The sequence below is a fragment of the Schistocerca americana genome, chromosome 2 (assembly GCF_021461395.2).
Source record: "Schistocerca americana isolate TAMUIC-IGC-003095 chromosome 2, iqSchAmer2.1, whole genome shotgun sequence".
In the NCBI taxonomy this organism is placed as follows: Eukaryota; Metazoa; Arthropoda; class Insecta; order Orthoptera; family Acrididae; genus Schistocerca; species Schistocerca americana.
In genome coordinates this window covers 1,094,819,209-1,094,845,191 of record NC_060120.1, presented here as the reverse complement: position 1 = coordinate 1,094,845,191, position 25,983 = coordinate 1,094,819,209, and the positions used below count along the sequence as shown (strand labels likewise).

The 25,983-nt window shown below is 41.0% G+C and overlaps 1 protein-coding gene across 1 annotated transcript in view; it reads right to left on the bottom strand.

The window, feature by feature from the left end:
• Positions 1-25,983, bottom strand: part of LOC124596499 (putative E3 ubiquitin-protein ligase UNKL) — a 268,521-nt gene that overhangs the window by 122,479 nt on the left and 120,059 nt on the right. The window contains exon 8 of the mRNA XM_047135658.1: positions 6,898-7,050. Coding sequence (XP_046991614.1) covers positions 6,898-7,050 — 153 coding nt within the window. The remainder of the gene's footprint in view (positions 1-6,897; positions 7,051-25,983) is intronic.

The window sequence follows — 25,983 nt, the reverse complement described above, 5'->3', positions numbered from 1 at the left end:
AAACCATGTAAAATGTATATGTGAGAAGAATGAAACAAATGGATACGAGAGGAAAGCCAATGTCAGTTCATGCTGAAGGGAGCTTTAAAATGACTTACAATCAAATAAGTATGTCAGTGGCTGAAACAGCTGCGATCTAGAGTGAGAGAAGACATTATTGTTAAATTTTTCAAGTAGTGTGACATAAGTAACACACTCAATGGCAGTGAAACCATCTTATATATGAAGAGGACAATGACAACGAGGAAGAAGAAGAAGAACGTTCAGGTGACGTTTTTCTAGCATTTTATTGGTCAGTTCAGTTTTATAAACTGTGTGGTGGGACTTATAGTCCTTAAAACTCGGTAGATGAATCATTCCAACTTATACCAACTAACTGAAGGGGCAACTTCTTTTACTACAACATGCTGGAAGGGCAAAAGAAAGAAGACTTCGGGTATTACTGTTATTATTATTATTATTATTATTATTATTATTATTATTATTACTACTACTACTATTATCATTATTAAATTAAGACTTTTCTATAAAATGTGTAATAATTATACATCTATTACATTTAAATTTGTAGCACAAGATACTGATAATTTTGTAATTGACCAGCACTTATATCACATAAATATGCATGAATTATGCTTCTGGGTCACTCCTTCTGTGCACTGTGTTACAATCCCCATTTACAGAAAAGGCCTGTTTATGGAAAAAATATTTGGGTCTCTGGAGATTCGTTAAAATTGGGTTTTACTGTAATTCAAGTCAGGGCAGGTTTGCTCTTCTGGCTAAACACTAACTCTTGTTTTCCGGTAAGAAAAGTTTGCAAGACAGATACAAACTATGGGATGATATAACTGATATCTAACAACTGCGAACTGCAGATAAGGTATCATGACAACCAGTAAGAAACTAAGCAAATCCTCTTGTCACAATTGTCGTGAACTTCAAAAATAGTGACTGTATGGAACACACCTCATTCCACCAAATCAAAGATTTGTAAGTCTGTAAATAGCTCCACTCCCGTCGGTCACTTGAGGAAAACTTTTGAGATACATTTTGTCGGAAAACACAATTTTTTTACCTGTTGTTGTTGTTGTGGTCTTCAGTCCTGAGACTGGTTTGATGAAGCTCTCCATGCTGCTCTATCCTGTGCAAGCTTCATCATCTCCCAGTACCTACTGCAGCCAACATCCTTCTGAATCTGCTTACTGTATTCATCTCTTGGTCTCCCTCTATGGTTTTTACCCTCCATGTTGACCTCCAATACTAAAGTGGTGATCCATTGATGCCTCAGAACATGTCCTACCAACCGATCCCTTCTTCTACTCAAGTTGTGCCACAAGCTCCTCTTCTCCCCAATTCTATTCAATACCTCCTCATTAGTTATGTGATCTACCCATCTAATCTTCAGCATTCTTCTGTAGCACCACATTTCAAAAGCTTCTATTCTCTTCTTGTCTAAACTATTTATCATCCATGTTTCACTTCCATACATGGCTACACTCCATACAAATACTTTCAGATACGACTTCCTGATACTTAAATCAATAGTCGATGTTAACAAATTTCTCTTCTTCAGAAACACTTTCCTTGCCATTGCAAGGCTACATTTTATATCCTCTCTATTTCGACCATCATCAGTTATTTTGCTCCCCAAATAGCAAAACTCCTTTACTACTTTAAGTGTCTCATTTCCTAATCTAATTCCCGACTTAATTCGACTATATCCCATTATCCTTGTTTTGCTTTTGTTAATGTTCATCTTATACCCTCCTTTCAAGACACTGCCCATTCCGTTCAGTTGCTCTTCCAGGTCCTTTGCTGTCTCTGATAGAATTACAATGTAATTGGCGAACCTCAAAGTTTTTATTTCTTCTCCATGGATTTTAATACCTACTCCGAATTTTTCTTTTGTTTCCTTTACTGCATGCTCAATACACAGATTGAATAGCATCGGGGAAAGGTTACAACACTGCCTCACTCCCTTCCCAACCACTGCTTCCCTTTCATGTCCCTCGACTCATATAACTGCCATCTGGTTTCCGTACAAATTGTAAATAGCCGTTCGCTCCCTGTATTTTACCACTGCCACCTTTAGAATTTGAAAGAGAGTATTCCAGCCAACATTGTCAAAAGCTTTCTCTAAGTCTACAAATGCTAGAAATGTAGGTTTGCCTTTCCTTAATCTTTCTTCTAAGATAGGTCGTAGTGTCAGTACTGCCTCACAAGTTCCAACATTTCTATGGAATCCAAACTGATCTTCCCCGAGGTCGGCTTCTACCAGTTTTTCCATTTGTCTGTACAGAATTTGCGTTAGTATTTTGCATCCATGACTTATTAAATTGATAGTTCGGTAATTTTCACATCTGTCAACACCTGCTTTCTTTGGGATTGGAATTATTATGTTCTTCTTGAAGTCTGAGGGAATTTCGCCTGTCTCATACATCTTGCTTACCAGATGGTAGAGTTTAGTCAGGACTGGCTCTCCCAAGGCTGTCAGTAGTTCTTATGGAATGTTGTCTACTCCTGGGGCCTTGTTTCGACTTAGGTCTTTCAGTGCTCTGTCAAACTCTTCACGCAGTATCATATCTTCCATTTCATCTTCATCTGCATCCTCTTCCATTTCCATAATAATGTCCTCAAGAACATCGCCCCTGTATAGACCCTCTATATACTCCTTCCACTTTTCTGCTTTCCTTCTTTGCTTAGAACTGGGTTTCCATCTGAGCTCTTGATATTCATGCAAGTGGTTCTCTTTTCTCCAAAGGTCTCTTTAATTTTCCTGTAGGCAGTATGTATCTTACTCCTCGCGAGATAAGCCTCTGCATCCTTACATTTGTCCTCTAGCCATCCCTGCTTAGCCATTTTGCACTTCCTGTCAATCTCATTTTTGAGACGTTTGCATTCCTTTTTGCCTGCTTCACTTACTGCATTTTTGTATTTCTCTCCCCCATTCCTCGCAATTGTTCTCTTATGCTCTCCCTGAAACTCTGTACAACCTCTGGTTCTTTCAGTTTATCCAGGTTGCATCTCCTTAAATTCCCACCTTTTTGCAGTTTCTTCAGTTTTAATCTACAGTTCATAACCAATAGATTGTGGTCAGAGTCCACATCTGCCCCTGGAAATGTCTTACAATTTAAAACCTGGTTCCTAAATATCTGTCTTACCATTATATAATGTATCTGAAACCTTCTAGTATCTCCAGGGTTCTTTCATGTAAATAACCTTCTTTCATGATTCTTGAACCAAGTGGTATCTATGATTAAGTTATGCTCTGTGCAAAATTCTACCAGGCGGCTTCCTCTTTCATTTCTTAGCCCCAATCCATATTCACCTACTATGTTTCCTTCTCTCCCTTTTCCTACTCTCGAATTCCAGTCACCCATGACTATTAAATTTTCGTCTCCCTTCACTACCTGAATAATGTCTTATCTCATCATGCATTTCATCCATTTCTTCATCATCTGCAGAGCTAGTTGGCATATGAACTTGTACTACTGTAGTAGGTGTGGGCTTCATGTCTATCTTGGTCACAATAATGCGTTCACTATGCTGTTTGTAGTAGCTTACCCGCACTCCTATTTTTTTTTTTTTTTTTTTTTCATTATTAAACCTACTCCTGCACTCCTATTTGATTTTGTATTTATAACCCTGTATTCACCTGACCGAAAGTCTTGTTCCTCCTGCCACCGAACTTCACTAATTCCTACTATATCTAACTTTAACCTATCCATTTCCCTTTTTAAATTTTCTAACCTACCTGCCCGATTAAGGGATCTGATATTCCACGTTCCGATCCATAGAACGCCAGTTTTCTTTTTCCTGATAAAGACGTTCTCTTGAGTAGTCCCCGCCCAGAGATCCGAATGGGGGACTATTTTACCTCCGGAACATTTTACCCAAGAGTTTGTTGAAAAGTGGTCACGAAAGCCTTAACAATTTTGTAAGATACAGGATGATATAGCAAAATTTCTAGTTGGTGTGATGAATGGTAGGTAGCTCTAAATGTAGACAAATTTAATTTAATATAGATGAGTAGGAAAAACAATGCCTATAATGTTCGAATACAGCATTAGCAGCTGGCTGCTCAACACAGTTATGACAATTAATATTGCAAAGCAATATGAAATGGGACGAGCATTTAAGAATTGTAGTGAGGAAAGCAAAATTGCCAACTTTTGTGTACTGTGAGAACTTTAAGATATTGTCACGCACAAGACAGCATACAGAACACTAGTGTGAACCATTCTCAATTACTACTACAGTGTTCAGAGTCCGCATTATGTTGACTTAAAGGAAGACATCGAAGCAATTCAGAAGGCAGGTTGCTAGATTTGTTACCGATCGTTTCAGTTAACACCCAAGTATTATGGAGATGCTTTACGAACTCTAATAGGAATCATTGGAGGGGAAGCAACATTCTTTTTGAGGAATGCTACTGAGAAAATTTAGATACTTGGCATCTGAAGCTAACTGCAGAATTATTCTGCTGCCACCAATGTGCAAAAACTGTAAGATAACAGACATTAGGGATTGTACAGAGGCATACAGAGAGTTATTTTTTGCTAAGGGTATTTCCAATGGAACAGGTAGGGAAATGACTAATAGTGGTACAGGGTACTCTATGCCACAAACTGTATGGTGGCTTGCAGAGTTACGTATGTAGATGTAGTTGAACAAGTGGAAGTCAAAAAGTAGAGGGACTTACATTTTCTTGCCATAGGGCTCGGTAACACTGCTCTAATCCAGGGCTGAAGTATTGTTGTCTCCAACAACTCGCCACAACATGTTACTCCTATTCCTGTGTTAGTCACCGTATTGTAGCAGAATGTGAAACGCGGCAGCTTCATTGGTGGTCTACACCGAGTAGGAAATGAGCGCAACGATTCGCGTTTTGTTTGCGGAAGGTGTTAAACCTACAGAAATTGTTTGTCCGATGCAAGCAGCTGCTTATCACAAAGCAAGATTTTCAAATAGGTAAAGTAATTCAAGCAGGGAAGACCTTAATGTGATGAGGAAAGCTCGGGTAGACTATTGACATCAACCACTGAGGATAATTTGGAAGTTTTTGAGGGTACGGTGATGTAAAACAGACGAATCACAGTGCATGAATCACCAATACTTTACATATCAGTCACGGTTCAGCGTATTCTATCTAACACGACAGGCTAAATTTTTGGATAGCGTGTGCAAGATGGGTAACGAAAGAATTGTCAGTGCCGTATAAGGTGCAAAGAATGGACATCTCTCGTGCACACGTGGCCCATTATCATCACGAGGGAGATGGATTTCTACAGCAAACTGTTACTTAGATGAAATGTGCGTGCATCATCACAAACCAGAAAGCAAGGCTGCGAGCATGGTTTGGAAACACCAATTGTTGGCAGAAGCTAAGATATCTAAATGTCAACTGCAGCTGTAAGACTATTCTGGTAACACTATCCTGTGACTTGGAAGGTGTGGTAGCCATTCATTTCACCCCAAGAGATGAAACTGTGAACAGTGAGCACTATTGTGACGTGTTGCGAGTTGAACTGAAACCTGCAATCAAATTCAAATGTCGTGGAAAACTGTAAAAAGGTGTCATTCTGCACCAAGATAAAGCTTGGCCACATTATGCCAAATGGGCAGCAAAAACAATGGGATTCGAACTACTGGAACACCTGCCATAAAGTCCAGACCTGGCTCCCAGCACTAAAGGAAATGGTCAAAGAAAGATTTGCAACCAATGCACAAGTCACTGACGCAGTGCAGGTGCAATCAAAAAATTTTTTTTCCAACGGAATCAAAAACTTGTGAAATGTTGGACAATGTGCACTGAAGTGCAGATAGGTTACGTAGAAAAATAATGTATGGTCCGGTTTTCTATCATTAGAATAAATGTTACTTTTCTCAAAAGTCCCTTTACTTTTTGATTTCCCCTCTCAGATATATGCAAACAATCCCACGAAAGTCTATTTAGAGCATTTCAAGAACAAGCATTAAGTGAGGAATCTACGAATATACAACAATCCCTTATGTACTGCTTCCATGAGAATCATGAAGACATCATCTGAACTGTGAAGACATCATCAGATTAATCATAGCATGCATGGGGGCATTTTGGCAAGTAGCTGGTATGAAATTTTCACTGAACTCTCATAACTGACTTACATTTACCAAAATGTAATGCATGCATGGCTTTCAACATGCTTTCAAACTTTTTAGCTCCATAAGTCTAATCTGCAACTATGCAGACACGAGTGAAACAGTATTTTTTTTTTTTTAAACTGCTGCATTTGCCACTGTGCCGCATAGGTTGTTTAATTGAAGGAAGAAATAATTCGATGAACAGTTTTTGTCTGCTTTTCTTCTTAAAACAAGATATCCAAGAAAAGGAGAAATTATCTGCTGGTAACATGGCCTTCTGGGAACCGAAAGGAATGGCACAGTTCATAAAGTGGCTGAGGTGACATGTTTAGGGGAAACAGATTGATAGTTGTTCCAATCTGCCTAACAACAAAGTGTACTTATTGCTTTCCAGTTTGCTAGTTGGCACTGTTACACATTTTGCTAAAAGTGTAAATTATATACCATCAGAATGACAGCCCTCAGCTTACAAGAACCATAATGAAGGGTACTACTCAACATGTAGTGTAGTACTTAGTTCAACATGTATTTCATCTGGTAATAATTATAGAGATGTGCCACACTAATTCACCCATTGGTTATTCTCTGTGTGTGTGTGTGTGTGTGTGTGTGTGTGTGTGTGTGTGTGAGTGAGAGAGAGAGAGAGAGAGAGAGAGAGAGAGAGAGAGAGAAGGGACTTCAGTTGATAGTTTAACCTAAAAATATCAAATAGTTGGACACGACTCACATAAAACAATTAAAACTACAGAGTAAACAAAGAGCAGGTGCACTTACAGTCTCTTGAAATGTTTCATGCTGAGTTGATGAGAAAATTGACGACATTCCCATTTTGTGGTGTGCGAGCTGAGCTCCTGGTGCTTTACTGTGGGAACTATTTGACCCAGCACTACTTGTGGATGCAGACTCTGAAACCTCTCCACTCCCATTCTGTGTCAAACAGTCAAAATAATTCAAACAATGAGGATTATTCTGGTCAGAAAAACAAAACAAATAAAAAATTTGACAATTACATAGTGAAAGTGAATGTAAAGAAGTCGGTCACATTACTACTGACAAAATTAATATATTAACACTTTGCCATCCGCACATCTTGTACAAATTTATTCGCTCGGCACCGGGAGCGCTAATTTGGATTATTTGGCTTGCCGCCGGCCGCTTGTCACCTTTCCGTTGGTGATGAGCTTCAAACACATTGACTTTGCGCACTTTAATTTTTCTAGAAGTCCTCTATTTTGTCGTACCGTTCCACAAACTTGAATTTTCGTTTCAAGTAACATCTCTGCAAGTTCTACACTGTTATAATAACTATCCACGTAGAGGTGATGCCACATTCCATAACAAGGTGTCAATAGTTCCATCACTGTTTTCACTGAAGGCTGTCCAGTGCTGGGAGTATCTTGAATGACGAAATGTATCCTGTATTAAAAAAAAAGTAATCAGAATAATGAGCAAAGCTAAGCCCAAGGAACACTGCCGCCCCCTCTTTATCAAGCACATGATATTAACTGTTGTGAATCTATACATCTACACAGCACTGCTTTAAGTCAAAAGCAACTTAAATGAGTTCGAGACCAGAGAGAACAGACATCCCCACAACACCAGAGGCAAACTGTACTTCAACATACTAAGACACAGACTCACAAAGACTGCAAAATCACACAAAATAATGAGTTTAAAACTCTTCAATAAACTTCCAGCATCTGCTCGGTCACTGACCAGTAATATTTTCAAACGTTTGGTTTATGACTGGTTACTCAAACACCCATTTTATAAGATAACAGAATATTCCTAAAAGAAAAGGAATTAAATTGTAAAAACTTTACTGTAAAGTTATTGTTAATTGTATATTTAATGTTCAGACCTATTCCGCTGTAAGTGGTCAATGGTGAATAAACTGAAAACTGAATACTCGAATTACACAACATCCAAATGAGTATGCCATATTTTGTAATTTTCGACAGATTGTAAACTTTAAAATTTAACTGTCCACACCACGGTATCATTTCTTCAGATGTTTTGACTTAGATCAAACATTTCTTTAAACTTTTTGGAAAAATAACCAATTACAAATTGCACTTTGTAAAGCCGGTCGGCATTATCCGGTTTATTATTGTTGTTGGAAAAATGTAAAAATAATAATATCTGTCTGAATCGGCTGTGGGACATCATTTTGCAAAATACCGGTGTGTCTATCAACGGATCTGCAGACCAATAATCATTGACCCTTGCTTTTTTTACAATTCCCATAAGAATAGCGAGCCCAAACCATTTTCTAAGTTTGGGTCCCGTAACATCGACTAATTTTGCATTTTTTTTTTATCCAGTTTCCTTCTATTGCAATTTTGACTGTTATACCTGTTGGTTCCGTTGTTAATATATTCAAATAGATTGTTCCCAATATATAATTCTACAATATCCATGACGCTCTGTGTATCTTTGGGAAATATGTGTGGTCTGGGAGATCTTTCAAATTTATTATTGGTCCCCAGTAAATCATAGTCTGCCTTCTTCATCTGATTCATCCACATCAGTTGGTAACCGTAGCATTCGCCGAACTCTTCTTGGACAAAGTTCACTATCTTCTAACGATTCTGATTCACTTTCATTTTTTTGATATTGTCGCGTAGAGGAATGTGTACGTAGATGAATGACGAACACTAACTTCCCTTAATGAAGGTTTATTCAGCACTTGCACATACAAGAGCGCAGAGCGAATTGCCTCCGGGCAGAACACATACAGTATATATACAGCTACGGAACATTCCAGTACAATTATTCTTCCCATTTGTGGATACTTCTAGAATGTACTTGAACCGAATATAGAAATTAAAATTTTTCAGTTCAGGAGAGTTTTGAGCTCACGACCCTCCATGCAACAATGTAGTATAACAACTACACTATGGAGACTGCACTAGTTGACTTCTTCTGCGACATTGCTCCCTCCTTAAGAGAACAGCATCTCGGTGTTACGTCCTCCTAGCCCGGGAACGAGTCGTCGCTCCTGCATACTCCGACTCCCGATGCCCGATGTTCGCCCTGACGGTGATCATCTTAGAACTTCACTTGCTGCTACGTTCTTTGTTACCTTTCCGTTTGTTGCCTGTCGCTGGAGCTTCGAATTTACCCTGGGTTGCAAGATCCTTATAGGGCTTCATCCGAAGGAAGTGGACCGAATCTCTGATCTTTCGTCGACTTGTGTCAGGATCGAAATCTTCAACTTCATAAGTAATATCAGATAGGTCTTACAACCTTATAAGGTCCAAAGTAGAGCCTGAGGAGCTTCCTAGAGAGACCAACCTTCTGAACAGGAATGATGATGCAGACGAGGTCACCAGGCTGGTAGACAACAAGGCAGTGGCTCACGTCATACCTTCGGTGATTGTTTTGTTGAGCCTGCAGCGTGCGGAGTCGAGCTTACTGCCGTGCTTCCTCAGCTCTGGTTAACACCTGGCCGATGTAGTCGTCGTCCACGTCATCAGGATGTAACAGAGACACAGTGTCCATAGTCGTCATCGCCTCACGCCCATGCACTGGGAAAAATGGCTAAATCCTCTGGTGTCTTGTTTGGCGGTATTGTAGGCAAACATTACGAAAGGTAGCACCTCATCCCAGTTTCTCTGCTCAACACTGACAAACACTGATAGCATGTCGGCCAAGGTCTTATTAAAGTGTTCAGTAAGCCCATTAGTTTGCGGATGGTAGGCAGTCATCATGTGATGAGTAATGTTGCACCGACGGTTTACCGGCATGTCTGTCACAAGATTCAACTGAAAAACTTTCCCTCGATCCGTTTTTTAATACAATGTCTTCCACGATGTATTTGGCTACCTCGGATGTTTTCACTGCTTTTGTAATTGCATACCGTGTCAGATAACCAGTGCAAACAATAATCCATACATTGCCACTAGCAGACATTGGAAAAATATCCAAGGAGGTCAATCCCAACATGCTGGAAAGGCGTTTTGACTGCTGCAATTGGTATGAGTTGGCCAGGTGGTTTCTGAGGAACTGCCTTTCTCCTCTGGCACTCTCGACAGTGCGACACATAGTGAGGGACACTCCTAAATAAACCTGGCCAGAAAAATCTCTTGCGGATCCTGTCATATGTCTTAATAAACCCTAAATGTCCAGCATCAGGTGTGTCATGGAATTTCTGTAGAATATCTAAGTGCATGTGTTTCGGAATCACTGGTTGCCACCTCTTTCCAAACGGATCAAAGTTGTTTTTTTTTTTTTTTTTTTTTTTTTTTTTTTTTGCATAGTAATACATTAACTACCTTAAACTGTCCTTTCACATCTTCTGACCGATTTAAGGCAAGCATAATTTGAGTTACCTTGGTGTCCTCCTCCTGCTCAGCAGAGAGATCCTGGAGTGCAATGAGACAGAAAAGTCTTGATGGTCTTCCACACGGTTTCTTGAGAGACAGTCGACATCTTGGTGTTTTCTTCCACTTTTGTACAGAATGGTAATGTCACACTCTTGAAAATGAAGTGCACTCCTGGCGAGTCGTCCTGTTGGATCCTTGTTATTGTTGTTGTTGTTGTTGTGGTCTTCAGTCCTGAGACTAGTTTGATGCAGCTTTCCATGCTACTCTATCCTGTGTAAGCTTCTTCATGTCCCAGTACTTACTGCAACCTACGTCCTTCTGAATCTGCTTAGTGTATTCATCTCTCGGTCGCCCTCTATGATTTTTACCCTCCACGCTGCCCTCCAATGCTAAGTTTGTGATCCCTTGATGCCTCAGAACATGTCCTACCAACCGGTCCCCTCTTCTTGTCAAGTTGTGCCACAAACTTCTCTTCTCCCCAATTCTATTCAACACCTCCTCATTAGTTATGTGAGCTACCCATCTAATCTTCAGCATTCTTCTGTAGCACCACATTTCAAAAGCTTCTATTCTCTTCTTGTCCAAACTATTTATCGTCCATGTTTCACTTCCATAAATGGCTACACTCCATACAAATACTTTCAGAAAGGACTTCCTGACACTTAAATCTATACTCAATGTTAATAAATTTCTCTACTTCAGAAATGCTTTCCTTGCCGTTGCTAGTCTACATTTTATATCCTCTCTATTTCAACCATCATCAGTTATTTTGCTCCCCAAATAGCAAAACTCCTTTACTACTTTAAGTGTCTCATTTCCTAATCTAATTTCCTCAGCATCACCCGATTTAATTCCACTACATTCCATTATCCTCGTTTTGCTTTTGTTGATGTTCATCTTATATCCTCCTTTCAAGACACTGTCCATTCCGTTCAACTGCTCTTCCAAGTCCTTTGCTGTCTCTGACAGAATTACAATGCCATCGGCACACCTCAAAGTTTTTATTTCCTCTCCATGGATTTTAATACCCACTCCAAAATTTTCTTTAATTTCCTTTACTGCTTGCTCGATATACAGACTGAATAATATCGGGGAGAGGCTACAACCCTGTCTCACTCCCTTCCCAACCACTGCCTCCCTTTTGTGCACCTCAACTCTTATAACTGCCATCTGCTTTCTGTACAAACTGTAAATAGCCTTTCGCTCCCTGTATTTTACCCCTGCCACCTTTAGAATTTGAAAGAGAGTATTCCAGTCAACATTGTCAAAAGCTTTCTCTAAGTCTACAAATGCTAGAAACGTAGGTTTCCCTTTCCTTAATCTTTCTTCTAAGATAAGTCGTAAGGTCAGTATTGCCTCACGTGTTCCAACATTTCTACGGAATCCAAACTGATCTTCCCCAAGGTTGGCTTCTACTAGTTTTTATATTCGTCTGTAAAGAATTCGCGTTAGTATTTTGCAGCTGTGACTTATTAAACTGATAGTTCGGTAATTTTCACATCTGTCAGTACCTGTTTTCTTTGGGATTGGAATTATTATATTCTTCTTGAAGCCTGAGGGTATTTTGCCTGTCTCATACATCTTACTCACCAGATGGTAGAGTTTTGTCAGGACTGGCTCTCCCAAGGCCATCAGTAGTTCCAATGGAATGTTGTCTACTCCGGGGGCCTTGTTTCTACTCAGGTCTTTCAGTGCTCTGTCAAACTCTTCACGCAGTATTGTATCTCCCATTTTGTCTTCATCTACATCCTCTTCCATTTCCAGAATATTGCCCTAAAGTACGTCACCCCTGTATAGACCCTCTATATACTCCTTCCACCTTTCTGCTTTTCCTTCTCTGCTTAGAACTGGGTTTCCATCTGAGCTCTTGATATTCATACAAGTGGTTCTCTTTTCTCCAAAGGTCTCTTTAATTTTCCTGTAGGCAGTATCTATCTTACCCCTAGTGAGATAACCCTCTACATCCTTACATTTGTCCTCTAGCCATCCCTGCTTAGCCATTTTACACTTCTTGTCGATCTCATTTTTGAGACGTTTGTATTCCTTTTTGCCTACTTCATTTGCTGCATTTTTATATTTTCTCCTTTCATCAATTAAATTCAATATTTCTTCTGTTACCCAAGGATTTCTACTAGCCCTCGTCTTTTTACTTACTTGATCCTCTGCTGCCTTCACTACTTCATCCCTCAGAGCTACCCATTCTTCTTCTACTGTATTTCTTTCCCCCATTCATGACAATTGTTCCCTTGTGCTCTCACTGAAACTCTGTACAACCTCTGGTTTAGTCAGTTTATCCAGATCCCATCTCCTTAAATTCCCACCTTTTTGTAGTTTCTTCAGTTTTAATCTACAGTTCATAACCAATAGATTGTGGTCAGAGTCCACATCTACCCCTGGAAATATCTTACAATTTAAAACCTGGTTCCTAAATTTCTGTCTTACCAGTATATAATCTATCTGATACCTTCTAGTATTTCCAGGATTCTTCCATGTGTACAACCTACTTTTACGATTATGGAACCAAGTATTAGCTCTGATTAAGTTATGCCCTGTGCAAAATTCTACCAGATGGCTTCCTCTTTCATTTCTTTCCCCCAATCCATATTCACCTACTATGTTTCCTTCTCTCCCTTTTCCTACTCTCGAATTCCAGTCACCCATGACTATTAAATTTTCGTCTCCCTTCACTAGCTGAATAATTTCTTTTATCTCATTATATGTTTCATCAATTTCTTCATCATCTGCAGAGCTAGTTGGCATATAAACTTGTACTATTGTGGTAGGTGTGGGCTTCGTGTCTATCTTGGCCACAATAATGCATTCACTATGCTGTTTGTAGTAGCTTACCCGTACTCCTATTTTTTTTATTCATTATTAAACCTACTCCTGCATTACCCCTATTTGATTTTGTATTTATAACCCTGAATTCACATGACCAAAAGTCTTGTTCCTCCTGCCACCAAACTTCGCTAATTCCCACTATATCTAACTTTAACCTATCCATTTCCCTTTTTAAATTTTCTAACCTACCTGCCCGATTAAGGGATCTGACATTCCACACTCCGATCCGCAGAATGCCAGTTTTCTTTCTCCTGATAACGACGTCCTCTTGAGTTGTGCCCCCCCGGAGATCCGAATGGGGGACTATTTTACCTCCGGAATATTTTACCCAAGAGGACGTCATCATCACTTAACCGTACAGTAAAGCTGCATGCCCTCGGGAAAAATTACGGCTGCAGTTTCCCCTTGGTTTCAGTCGCACGCAGTACCAGCATAGCAAGGCCGTTTTGGTCAGTGTTACAAGGCCGGATCAGTCAATCATCCAGACTGTTGCCCCTGCAACTACTGAAAAGGCTGCTGCCCCTCTTCAGGAACCACACGTTTGTCTGGCCTCTCAACAGATACCCCTCCGTTGTGGTTGCACCTACGGTACGGCCATCTGTATCGCTGAGGCACGCAAGCCTCCCCACCAACGGCAAGGTCCATGGTTCATGGGGGGGGGGGTGTCTCTTAGTGGTAGCACTAATTTCGCCACAGACTCGGCATGAGAGGTTTCTATGATGCTCAGCTGCTCTGCAATTAACTACTCAGCATTTGCTACTCACATGCGTTTTGGAGTGATCTGTGGTTTTCGGCGACAGTTAACTATCCACAATTCACTGATATCGTTCTTAAACGAGACGACAGAGGCTGGGATGACCAAGTTATTCTTCAGTGGTATGCTTCTCTTACATTCCACTACAAGATCCATGGGTTGATACATGACATGACACATAACAGCTACCTTTCTAGTGCTGACTGCAGGAATGATCACTTCATCCAGCACATAAAGTTGCCACACACACTTGGATGAGCATCTTCCTGTCCAAGGTATCTCATCTTGTCTAGCATAATCTTCGAGCGACCACAATCTATAATTTTTTTGAGAAGCTTTCAAAAGGTCCCATCAGAGAGCAGAGAGTGACATCATGACTACACTCTTGTATGACGATGAAATCTAAAGGTTGTGTATGGCCACTTATACCCACACGAATGCAAATCTTCCTGTAGATTTTACATATTTCCTGTTAGCCACCTTCAGCAGAGATGTTTTGCAGTCGACAAATACAGTTTTCTGAAACTGGCAACAGTACTTCTCCGAAATGACTAATATGTTGCTCCAGAGTCTACTAGACCTTGGGCTGGTCGGCCATCCATGAGGATATCAATGTAGTTTCCCATCATTTTTGTAGTGATCGACGGCAGAGGGTTTTTCTCTTTGGCGGCCTCACCTTCAAGGAAGGTCACACCATTTAGTTTTCCAGGTTGCGACAGTTAGGTGATCGGCTGGAGTTTCTAAACGGCAATGGAGACTTTGATCGGTGTGTTGGGGAGCGTCCTCTCCAGTGGCTAGCTTGCGGCGATGGTGACCTACGTCTTCCTGCACCCACATCTTCTTGTTCATCTTTGTCGGCCTGGAGTTGGCGTCAGCTAAGATTGGTCTGCTGTCTTCTGGCACGAGCGTCATCAAATATCCGCCACCTTTCTTGACAATAGCACACCACGTGTCCCGGTCGTCCGCAGTGGAAACATACTGGTTGGTTATCCTGGGTCCTCCAGACATCAGTCTTCCTTGGTGCCCAAACAGGTTCCTCATGCGGCATTGTGGGAATGTAACTTCACCTGGGTCTTTACTGTTTTAAAGAGAAATGAAGGACGAGAAATTGGGTTCAACGTCTGTCCCACTTCCTCCCTTATACCCTCTTGAAGCATCTCAGTTTTTTGCTGACTGTGCAATCCAAGCGCCTTCTGAACTTCCTCTCTCACTATCTGATGAAGAATACTTGTGAAATCAGTTTCTTCCTCCGTCACAGGCATCGATATGACATTTGGAAGCCGTTCAGAGGTCTTGCGTGTAATTCTTTTTCGATGCATTGTCTCGATATACTGGCACCAATTTATAAAGTCGTCTGACAATGTCGAAACCTCCTTCAGGAGTAGGGCTTGATACATGTCCTTAGCAACACATTCATGAGTTGTGCAACCTTATGTTCCTCCTTCATTCGAGGATCCACCATTTTACACAGCTCCAAGACGTCTAGAATGTAGGATGCTGTCTGTTCTCCTGCACGTTGTGCCCTGCACTTTAATTTATCTTCAGCCTTGCATTTCTGTTGTCGTGTGTCGCCAAAATACTTGCGCAGTTCCACCTGGAATACTTCCCAGCTTGTGAACTTCTCCTCACTGTTCTCATACTGTTGCTTGGCAGTGCCCACTAACTAGAAAAATACGTTAGCCAAACACACGGTGTTATCCCATTTGTTATATTCGGCTATACGGTCATAAACCTTCAGCCACTTGTTTGGATCTTGGCCATTGTCACCAGAGAACCCGGAAGAATGTCTCATGTGGTGGCACACAGTTGCTGTCATCCTAACGTCCTCTTCTTCTTCTTCTTCTTCTTCTTCTGTCTCCGATAGATTGCAATCTGTTGAATATGGCTCGAACTCGGGTTTCTCGCCACGTAAACGGCGGCTCTGTCGTGGCCTGATGGGAGCCACTGTGTCGTTGATAATATCCAGTATCACAAGTTCCAATACCAGCGCCTCCACCAGAATAATGTCATGTAGAGGAAGGTGTAAGTAGATGAATGATGAACACTAAGTTCACTTAACAAAGGTTTATTCAGCACTTGCACATACAAGAGCATGGAGCAAACAGCCTCCAGTATATATACAGCTACAGTACATTCCAGTACAATGATTCTTCCCATCTGTGGATACTTCTAGAATGTGTACTTGAACCGAATATAGAAATTAAAATTTTTCAGTTCAGGCGAGTTCTGAACTCACGACCCTCCACGCAACAATCTAGTATCATAACCACTACACTACGGCGACTGCGCTACTCGCCTTTTTCTGCAACAATATCCAATATCTTCTTCCCAATTGGCTAAGTCGTCAAGAACGTAGAGAAAACGACAGCGCATTCATCGTAAATAATTGTATCGTCTCTTTCGTCTGCCATGATGAAAGTGCTCAAGTACTTATAAAAACAAAAAACTTGTTGACATGTGTAACTTATTGTTACATAAACAAAACACCAACAGAATGAAAAAGATACTAAAGTGTTGTGACCGGCCACTGTGCGGTACTATGCTCACGACACCACTGTAGTGTCGCCAGCCACTGAGCGATACTATGGTGTCGCTGGCTGTTGACCGTTATTTCGCGCACGACACCACTGTGGTGTCGCCGGACGGCAAAGTGTTGAGTAACATAACATAACTTCCAACCATGATGTCCACTATAGACTTAGATGCAGAAGAAAACAAGTTAGTGAAAAGTAAAGATATGGAAATGAGATAGAGAAGTGAACATAAAGTGAACATCAAGTGAAAGCACAAAGGAATTTTAATTCACATTACATAATACATGACACACTCTCTAAGATCTCACATTTGCAGTATTGTACCCAGAACAGGATCATTTGGTTTGGAGATGATTGGAGGGTCTCAACTAGGAGCTCTGTGATGGTCTCAGCTACAGATTTCTGGACCTGCGTTGTAAAGGTGGAGATTTGTAGGATCCCCTCTTTCCCCTCGATCGTTAAGCATGCACTACACAAAAAGCAGTTACTCAGACAGCAGGGTACCTTACATCTACATCCACACAATTACTCTGCAGTTCACAAATAAGTGCCTGGCGGAGGGTTCATCAAAACCACCTTCAAGCTATCTCTCTACCATTCCCCTCTCAAAAAGCATGCGGTGAAAAGCGATCACTTAAATCTTTCTCTGTAAGTCCATCTTTATACAGATGGTTGCGGAACACTGGCTGTCCAATATACAATGTCAAATCAAAACACCTTGAGCCGTCTAAATTTCCAGTTGATATCCTATTTGAACAACCAGTTCAGCACTATGTTATGTCATGTAGGAAGCATCACAACTCTGGTCCTGGTCCAGTAAAAAAAGGGGACAGCATTCAGTGACTGGTACCCATAGATTTCTTCTCAACACAGCGATCCCTTCGATCATCGCTCCTGGCCGACTCTAGGACTCTCGTTGACCCCATTCCACCCGGGGGCCCCCTGAGTTGTTACTGGGATCATCTGTGGCACTGTTCGTCCATCCGTCAGTCTTCACTCCACCACCCTCGTTCCGCCCGCCATCCTGACTTCGCCACCCCTGCCGCAGTCGGCCGTCTTGCCACCACTGTCCTTGCAGCCAGTCTGGCTGTTCCCACTAGCTTCACCGAAGCTGCCACTGTGGCCGCTCCTGTCATTCCCGTCGTTTGCCCGATCACCGTTTTTTCAGTTATGACGACATCGCCGATCCCATAGCGTGTTCTGCCACCCACCTGTCGTGCCTCCTCAGTAGTACTGCTCTGAGTCCCGTCAACACCGGGCCCTCTTCTGTAGCCATCTGTGACAGAGGCTACTTGTCATTCCCCTCAGCGGACACAGCACACTCATTTTATCAGGATCATTTTTTTTTTTTTTGTGCTTCTGTACTATTCCCGTGTATCAAAGTCACGCGTCCTACACCCTTTGCTCGGCAGTCTTGTTAGTTGTCTCTTGCATTCTTATTCAGTGGTTTTGTACTTTCGAATGTTCTTACGTACGCACAGTGTTTTTGTTCAGCTCAAACTGCACAGAATGCAAGGCTTAGTTATTGTATTTTTCTGGTCAGTTCGCGCGCACCAATTTCCTTCTGCCAGCTGTACTGTCGATTCGTCCCATACCCTGGGGAGTTGCTGTCTGCGGTGAGCGGCCTCTCCCCACGAGTAAATAATGTTTCTGAGAAAACAATATCTTCTGTTATTAAGGGGGAGGGGAAGATGTATTTGCCCGGTAGTCATTTCTTCCACACACTGGGCAGGGTGTGTGGCCAGCTGCCCTGCCAAGAGGAGTGTGTAAACAGCTCTCATTGAAACAGAGAGTAAGGAGTCAAACTAGAGCACCGAGTGGTGCGAGTTTGATCCTCATCTTGAGTGAATTTTGCTTTTCTTCTCTGTCTTCCTTTATGTTTTGCTCTACTTCCATTGTTGATAACAACTCAAACATCATCCGTACACTGAGTGCAAAAACGATAAAAAAGAGACAGAATCTGATTGCTTTTATGTTTAATAAACAGCAGTTGCATAAAAATGTATTTATTATGTTACGATTTATAATCTTTTGGTGATGATCATCATAGAAAAACTGGTAACAAACTGTTTTTGCATCACGAACATTGTGTGAAGGACACCTCGGCATTTCATTTGCAATAAATTCAGCAGTTGCATAAAAATTAATTTATTATGTTATGATTTATAATATTTTGGTTACAATCATCATAGAAAAACTGGTAACAAACTGTTCTTGCACCACGAACTTTGTGTGACGGACACCTCGGCATTTCATTTGCAATAGAGGGTAACATATGTTATTAATATTTTGCAATACTGGTTTTTCGTAAGTTAATTTTGAGGCCCTAAACCTGTCTCTAAAGAAAATTTCGCAATATTTCCCCTTATTTTTGGTCATATCAGCCAAAACATTTTTACACCAACACAATTAATTTATCAAACAACTCGCATCGAATGCAAGACAATAAAAAAAAAAAAAAATGTCTGTGTAACAGCGTACACTCACCCCTCTGAAGGCTGATGCCATTTCAAAGGATCGTAAGCAATTTCATCTCATTTTGTATGCCAAAATCTTACTTGCTGAGGGAACACCCACTACGATGAACAGCTTTAGTGTGATATAGTTGTAGTTAAACTACATGACCATTCGTTCCATTCTCCAAGCCCCAGCCCCAAACCACATCCTCACCTTTTAAGAAAAATTGTCCTGTTAGTCGAATTTGTTTTTAATATGTGCTACAATTATCACAGATGAAAAAGACACAGTTTCAGAAAAGGCAAATCGACCATCACAATTGACAACACCCAACTTCGTGCAATATCAAACTTCTCCTAGGGTACTTCCAACGCTGTGTACATTTGTGTTGCTTTTGACTAGTTTTACCGAGGCAAGTCCATAAAATGACAGTTAATGATATGTGTGGAAAAGCGACAGAATAAGTTGCTCTACCAACTTTCACCATAAGGTAAACGTGTTGCTACTTACAACGGAAAAAGCCAGTCCACTATAATACACTAGTTAAATTTTCAAGATTCATCTTGATGAGTCTCCAGGAACCCCTCACATACTATTCCACTGTCCTTCAATACAGCCATTTACTGTATCTAAATTCCTTTACTATGTGTATCCGATTAGACTTAATGTATAAGTATATAGCTAAACGGCATCAAATATTCGTATACTTTTAATTTATTTGAATACTGCCAATGGTGGTCAAAGTTTCTGATCACTTGTCCCACCCCAAATAAATTAATTGGCAAAATTTAAATGGAAATATTCTTTGGGGTGTGTGGTGTTATTAGCAGCACTTTGCAATAACAATTATTTATTAACAAGACTAAACTACATATGACTTCGAGAACGAAGATTCACACAACTCGATAACAGCAATGTCTATTCTCGACAGTGTTTATCGGGTGCACACTAAAAAAGGAGTGCAGTGATGCCGAAGTGGTGTGAAGCGAGAAGGATTGGTAACAATACGGTCCCACAGGGTCAGGAGCTCGTAGGCAATCCACTGACGAGCGGCAAGGTGCCATTACGACACAGTCTCACAGGATAACGGGCTTGCAGGCAATCGGACAAAGATACTGTGAAGCAGTGCCCTCCAGAATGGCTCAAGGAAGTGTGATGATGCACGGTGAGCATCAGTAGCAGCAGATGTCCAGTCCGTTCCAGAGGCTTATGGCGGTTGGCCGTTGGCTGGGGCCCAGAATGTACGTGGTCATCAACGGGTGGAGCACCGGCACGAGTGGGTGTCCGGCAGGAGAGTACACATGTAATGTGACGCAAAAACTAGACCACGTGAATGCGGTGAGGTGCATATGACCACAACACCACGTACTGTGACTCGCACAGAGAGGCCGGTGCCCCAGGGTGCTGCAGCGACTGTCAGGGGCTCGTCAGTACACAGCCTAGAGACTCTTCTATCGATGAACATCCTCCGAGGTGACGAAAAGTATATACATAAGCGTGGTGGCAGAATATACAGGGGTGCAGTCTGGCGTATACCCCAGAAATCGATACTTCACCGAGCGTGTTTTGCAGTGCAAGGAGCCATTCTCGACGTGATGAAACTGCTGCCCATTTTGTAGTGTAAGGTACAGCGGTCCCTCTCCCACTCTATGTCTACACCTACGTACGTGCTCCACGAGCTGCCATACTATGCAGGGCGGAGGGTACCCGTACCACTACTAGTTGTTTCCATTCCCACTTCACTCGCAAATAGAGCAAGGGAAAAACTGCTGTCTGTACATCTTCGTACGAGCCCTAATTTCTCGTATCTTGTTTTCATGATCCCTACAGAAAACGTATGTTGGCAGCAATAGGATCGTTCTGCAGTCAGCTTTGAATGCCGCTTTTTTAAACTTTCTCAGTAGTGTTCTTTGAAATGAACGTTTTCTTCCCTCCGGGAATTCCCAGTCAATCTTCCGAAGTGTATTTGTAACACTCACGCATCGATCGAACCTATCGATAAGAAATGTAGCAACTTACCTTCGGATTGCTTCGGTGTCTTCTTTCGATCCGACCTGAGGCAGATCCCAAACACTCCAGTAGTACTCAAGAACGGGTCGCACTGGTGTCCTATATGTGGTCTCCTTTAGAGATGAACCACACTTTTCTAAAATCCCCCCCAATAAACCAAAGCCAACCATTCACTTTCCCTACCACAATCCCCATGTGCTCATTGCATTTCGTATTGTTTCACAACATTACGCCCAGATATTTAAAAAACACAACTGTGTCAAGCAGGACACTACTAATGCTGTATCTAAACATTAGGAATCTTTTTTTCCTACTCATCCACATTAATTTATATTTTTCTACAGGGTGTACAAGTGGACAATGAAAAAGCAATTCTCCGATATTTCCAAATTTTCCTGGTTAAAAATACTCTATATCCCGAGTGAAAATACACTTTTTCTGTGTTAAGTGACCTTATACTTTCCCTCGGAACCATATAACTTATCATTCCTCTGAAGGGTTAAGGTTTATCCACTGGCGCACAACTTACCGGCACCCAGAGACAGAGACAGAGACAGAGACAGAGAGAGAGAGAGAGAGAGAGAGAGAGAGAGAGTTGGAAACACATCTGATGTGCAGCCACATGTACACTGCATACTTTTGTATTATGAAAGTATATATTCGAATTCCACCAAACATAGCACATTAGTAACCGAAGCATTGAAATCGAGACTGCAACGCACTTTAGTAAGCCAATCGTAGCTGATGTCATGTGATCTCCCCAGCCAACAATAGCAGATATTCAGAGAGTAGGACACATCATGTAGTCAGCCAATACCAACATCACTGTTAAATAGTGTGAATGCACAAATAGAAAAAGTTAATGGTTTAAATTAATACACATAGTATAGCTACAAGAAAAGCTAAGCTTTAACATGTAATAATGGTCTTTTTTTGCATGTGTTATACTTTAAGATACATCACACAAATGTACCAGCAAAATTTTAAATACTGACATAAATGAATGGTCTTGTAAAATTAAATTTACTTTGAAAGCAACACTTTTCCAACCACCATTCACAACATTTTCCTTCGACCTGTTAGATTCGTTTCAGCAGTTGTCAGAGGGGCCCAGAAAACAGTGTTACTGCATGTGCACAGCTACAATGACGTAGGAAGCCCGTATCTTCATACGCATATAGCATTAGGAGATCTTACATTACATCATAAGAAAAACAGGATACCAGAAGACTCTCCAAGAGCATTGGAATTATGTAAACCATACTAATATGCATAATTAGGCTTAAAGCGCACATTTGTATGTCCAAATTCACAAAGACGCCCCAACCTGGTATTAAGGGGACATTGTATGTCCTATGCCGCCATTGTTAAATTATCTAATTTTGTGAACCATTATCCAGGAAACTTTTTAACACCCCCAACTTACAACTTTCCATAATTATTGAATTCACCTTTCTACATACGCTGAACTAGAATTGTATCGTGCTCCCCCCCCCCCCCCCCCCCTTTTTTTCCAAACACTCAATTTTTTGACAGAATTTTGTAAACAAATGAACATAAAAACAAAACAACTCAGGATATTTTAATTATTCAGGTTCCATATGTTTTGAATCTCACACTTGGCATGCTGTGAAAATTTCATGTCTCTACCGTCAGTACTTTTTTTAGAAAATGGCTCATTTATTGCAAAAAATGTAGTTCAGAGAGATTGAAGTTTAAAACTTTTTCATAACAATTTCTTATACACTTACATTTCTGTGTCTTTCACGCATTAGAATTGCCCTGGCACATAGTCTGTGTCTTCTTCAGTGTCACAACAGCCCAGTACTTGCCGCCTCCTTTTCTTTCTCGCTTCTTTTGTCATTTGCTGAGCAGCTAACTCTGCTTCAAGTACACAAAGCTCATCCAGTAGCCGCAGCCCTTTAGCTGTGTTCTGTCCAAATCTTACCCCTAACTTCTCCAGAATCTTAAGTCTGTCATAGTTCCCATCGTTAAATGTTATTACAGCATCAGACACTGTTCACTTAAGAGTCATAAGGCCAACAAATACATTTTTAGGCACACGGCACCACACAACATTATTGAAGGACTCATTCATTCACATTCTGGGTCTTCCCACGTAAACACTTCTTTAGTAGCTTAGGATTTGCCAAATCTCTGTAAATGTGTTTGATTGCCATAATATCATTACTTTTACCACTGTCACCTGTTTCGAAAAGTTACTTTCCTTTACGATGCACTAGGGGGCGTAGTCACTTCAGAAACATTATCGTAGTTTCCTTCACTCATAGCACACGTTTTCAAGTACTTCAGAAGAAAATGCAGGTCTCACATATCTGTTCCCCACAAACTTGCGTTTCTTGAAGTTACTTTTACGCATAGTCATTTTATTTACGTTTAAAAAGCAACAGAAGTTTGATAACTACAAAAATATCCGATAATCACACTACTTTCAATGAAAACTAGTATCAGAAACAAAGGACTGATTTGTTTATTCGTAATGCTAACTTCTGAGACGTAGCAGTAGGCACAAAACAAAGCAATTCACAGCCTTCTAGACTGTGTAGACTGCTCAACTTTGGCAATATATACGTAGCCGCGAAATTTGACAGTCATACATTATGGAGTAGAAAACTGAAAACGTCAAATTTCAATGAATTTCATGTACAATGCCCCCTTAAGCTTTTCATTGTGGTTTATGGGACGCAAATTTTCTTGGAGTAGTAGTACTGTATTATTTCATGTTTGGTTCTTTATTATGGTCTACCGTATCTTCCTTCGCCGTCGGCGTTGTCGTGGTTACCGTGAGACACCGTTATACCAAGAGGAAAGGCACGTCGATCTTAGAGCATGAGATAAGATGACCTTAAGCCATAGACAACACACAACCTGATTCCAGAATAGCTGCAGTAGTTAAGATCTACGAACTATCCCCTGTTGACCAGGTCCCCAAAACTTAACTCGTAACGAGATCCCTTCAAAGCAAATTGTCATACGATCATCTACAAAGGCTTCGTACAACGAGAGTACATGTTACGGTTTATGGAATAATAACAGATACGACCAAACTGTCTTGTCTCTTCTGCTTTATTTAACATAACTTCGTTCACAGTTTCATTTCGCATTCACCACTCATTCACCGAAACCCTTTGATGAACAGTTTTGGTTGCATAACACCAACAGTCAATGATAAAAATACAGCTTTTCTCCTTTTTATAAATTGAAGCCCGCTCTCCGTGATATAATAAAAAAAACCGGTCTCAATACCGCGTTCCTCGTGAGACGCGAATAGACTTATCCTGGAATTGACCGCCCTGTAGGTGTACTCAATTTAATGACCACACTACACTGTCCGCTATTTCGCCTAACTGAATGTCCATTTGTTAGTCTGATTATACACTGTAGCTATTTAAAAGTCGCCCCTATATTTTTCACAACACACAAATAGCACTTCGTTACTGGTTTTCTTTTTTTTCTTCTAAGAGTAAACGGAAAAAAAAAAAGACGCCGTATCATTGGCTTAGTCGATATAAAGCAAAACACCTTAATATGCCCAATTTTACCTCTTCTTATAGGATCGGCTAACTTAATCATTAATTTATTACATATTATTTCCAATAACGCTAAACAGGTATCGCCGTTATATTTTAATTGTATTCAAAAGCATGTTACTACTATTATGACCGACCAAATCATAACAAATCGCGCGGTGTGCGTTTTTAACGATAACTTTACGCTATTCAAGTTCCGTTACAGCTGTCTTGACTCGTAATGTTACAATGGCATAATGCCATACATGCCAGAAGATAAAAATGTGCACTTGTAACTCCGTAAATAGTGTAGTGCCTCGAGGATTTCAGGGTAATTTCTAGAGACCCTCATATTTCCACTGTCTCCAACACACTTTATTTTAGAGATGAGTGTGGTAAAGAAGAACTGTGTCTACTGCACCACAATTACGTGTGTGCAGGACGGACGTGTATCGGACGGATGATCGGGGCAGGCAGGCTGTCGCCGAGTCCCCCTAAGAAGTTACAGGTGCACATCAAGGAATAAACGTGCTGTACTCCGTGCGACATCAAACATTATTGTGTGAACATTTAAATGCTGTTGAAACAAGAGAAAAGACAATTACTTATTCATTCATTCTCTTACTTCTGTAAGGTCCGGACAGTTGTCTTGTTAAACTTGGAGTGATTTGTAGGCTGTATTTTTGGAAAATGAATGCGATAATTTCTGACAGACCAGAAGGTGTCGAGCTTACGAAAAATGTTTTAATTGTACGAAAACTTATGTGTCACGAAAAGACAGTGACATTGAGTTCAAAGTATTCTCGAGTGCACAGAGTTATTTTAGAAGTATAAAAAATTCCTCCAAAGTAACATCTTATCTTCGGAGAAGAAGTTGTGCAGGACACCACAGCCGGCTATCACGAAAATAGGATCGGCAAAGCAACTCCAAATAAGCTCGATAGCCACGGGGGAGAGTGAGTCTTGCACACCAGTACCACACTGCCACACTTAATCACCGGAAACTGCCAGAACGTGGCGACCAAAGTGAGCAGGATACACAAAGGAGGAATTATTTTGAAGAAGATTGAGATGAGAAAAAGTTGAGAGTTGCCGTAGCAAAACGAGGTGAAAAAATTGGTCTGCAAGATTCGATTAAGAAGATTTGGTTGTGGGGAGGAAGCAATCTTCACACAAGCAGTAACCAGCCGACGCCGACGCAGTAACCAGCCGACGCCGACGCAGTAACCAGCCGACGCCGACGCAGTAACCAGCCATCGTTGCCGGTTGCTGTTTTGAGTTGCTGACTTTGCGCCCACCAACGTCGTCACCAGCACCCGTGCGGTTCACCGGTGCTGTTTCTACAACTCACCGACGCTGCCTACAATCCTATGCAGAGTGTGCTCAAGATAATAACTATTTGAATG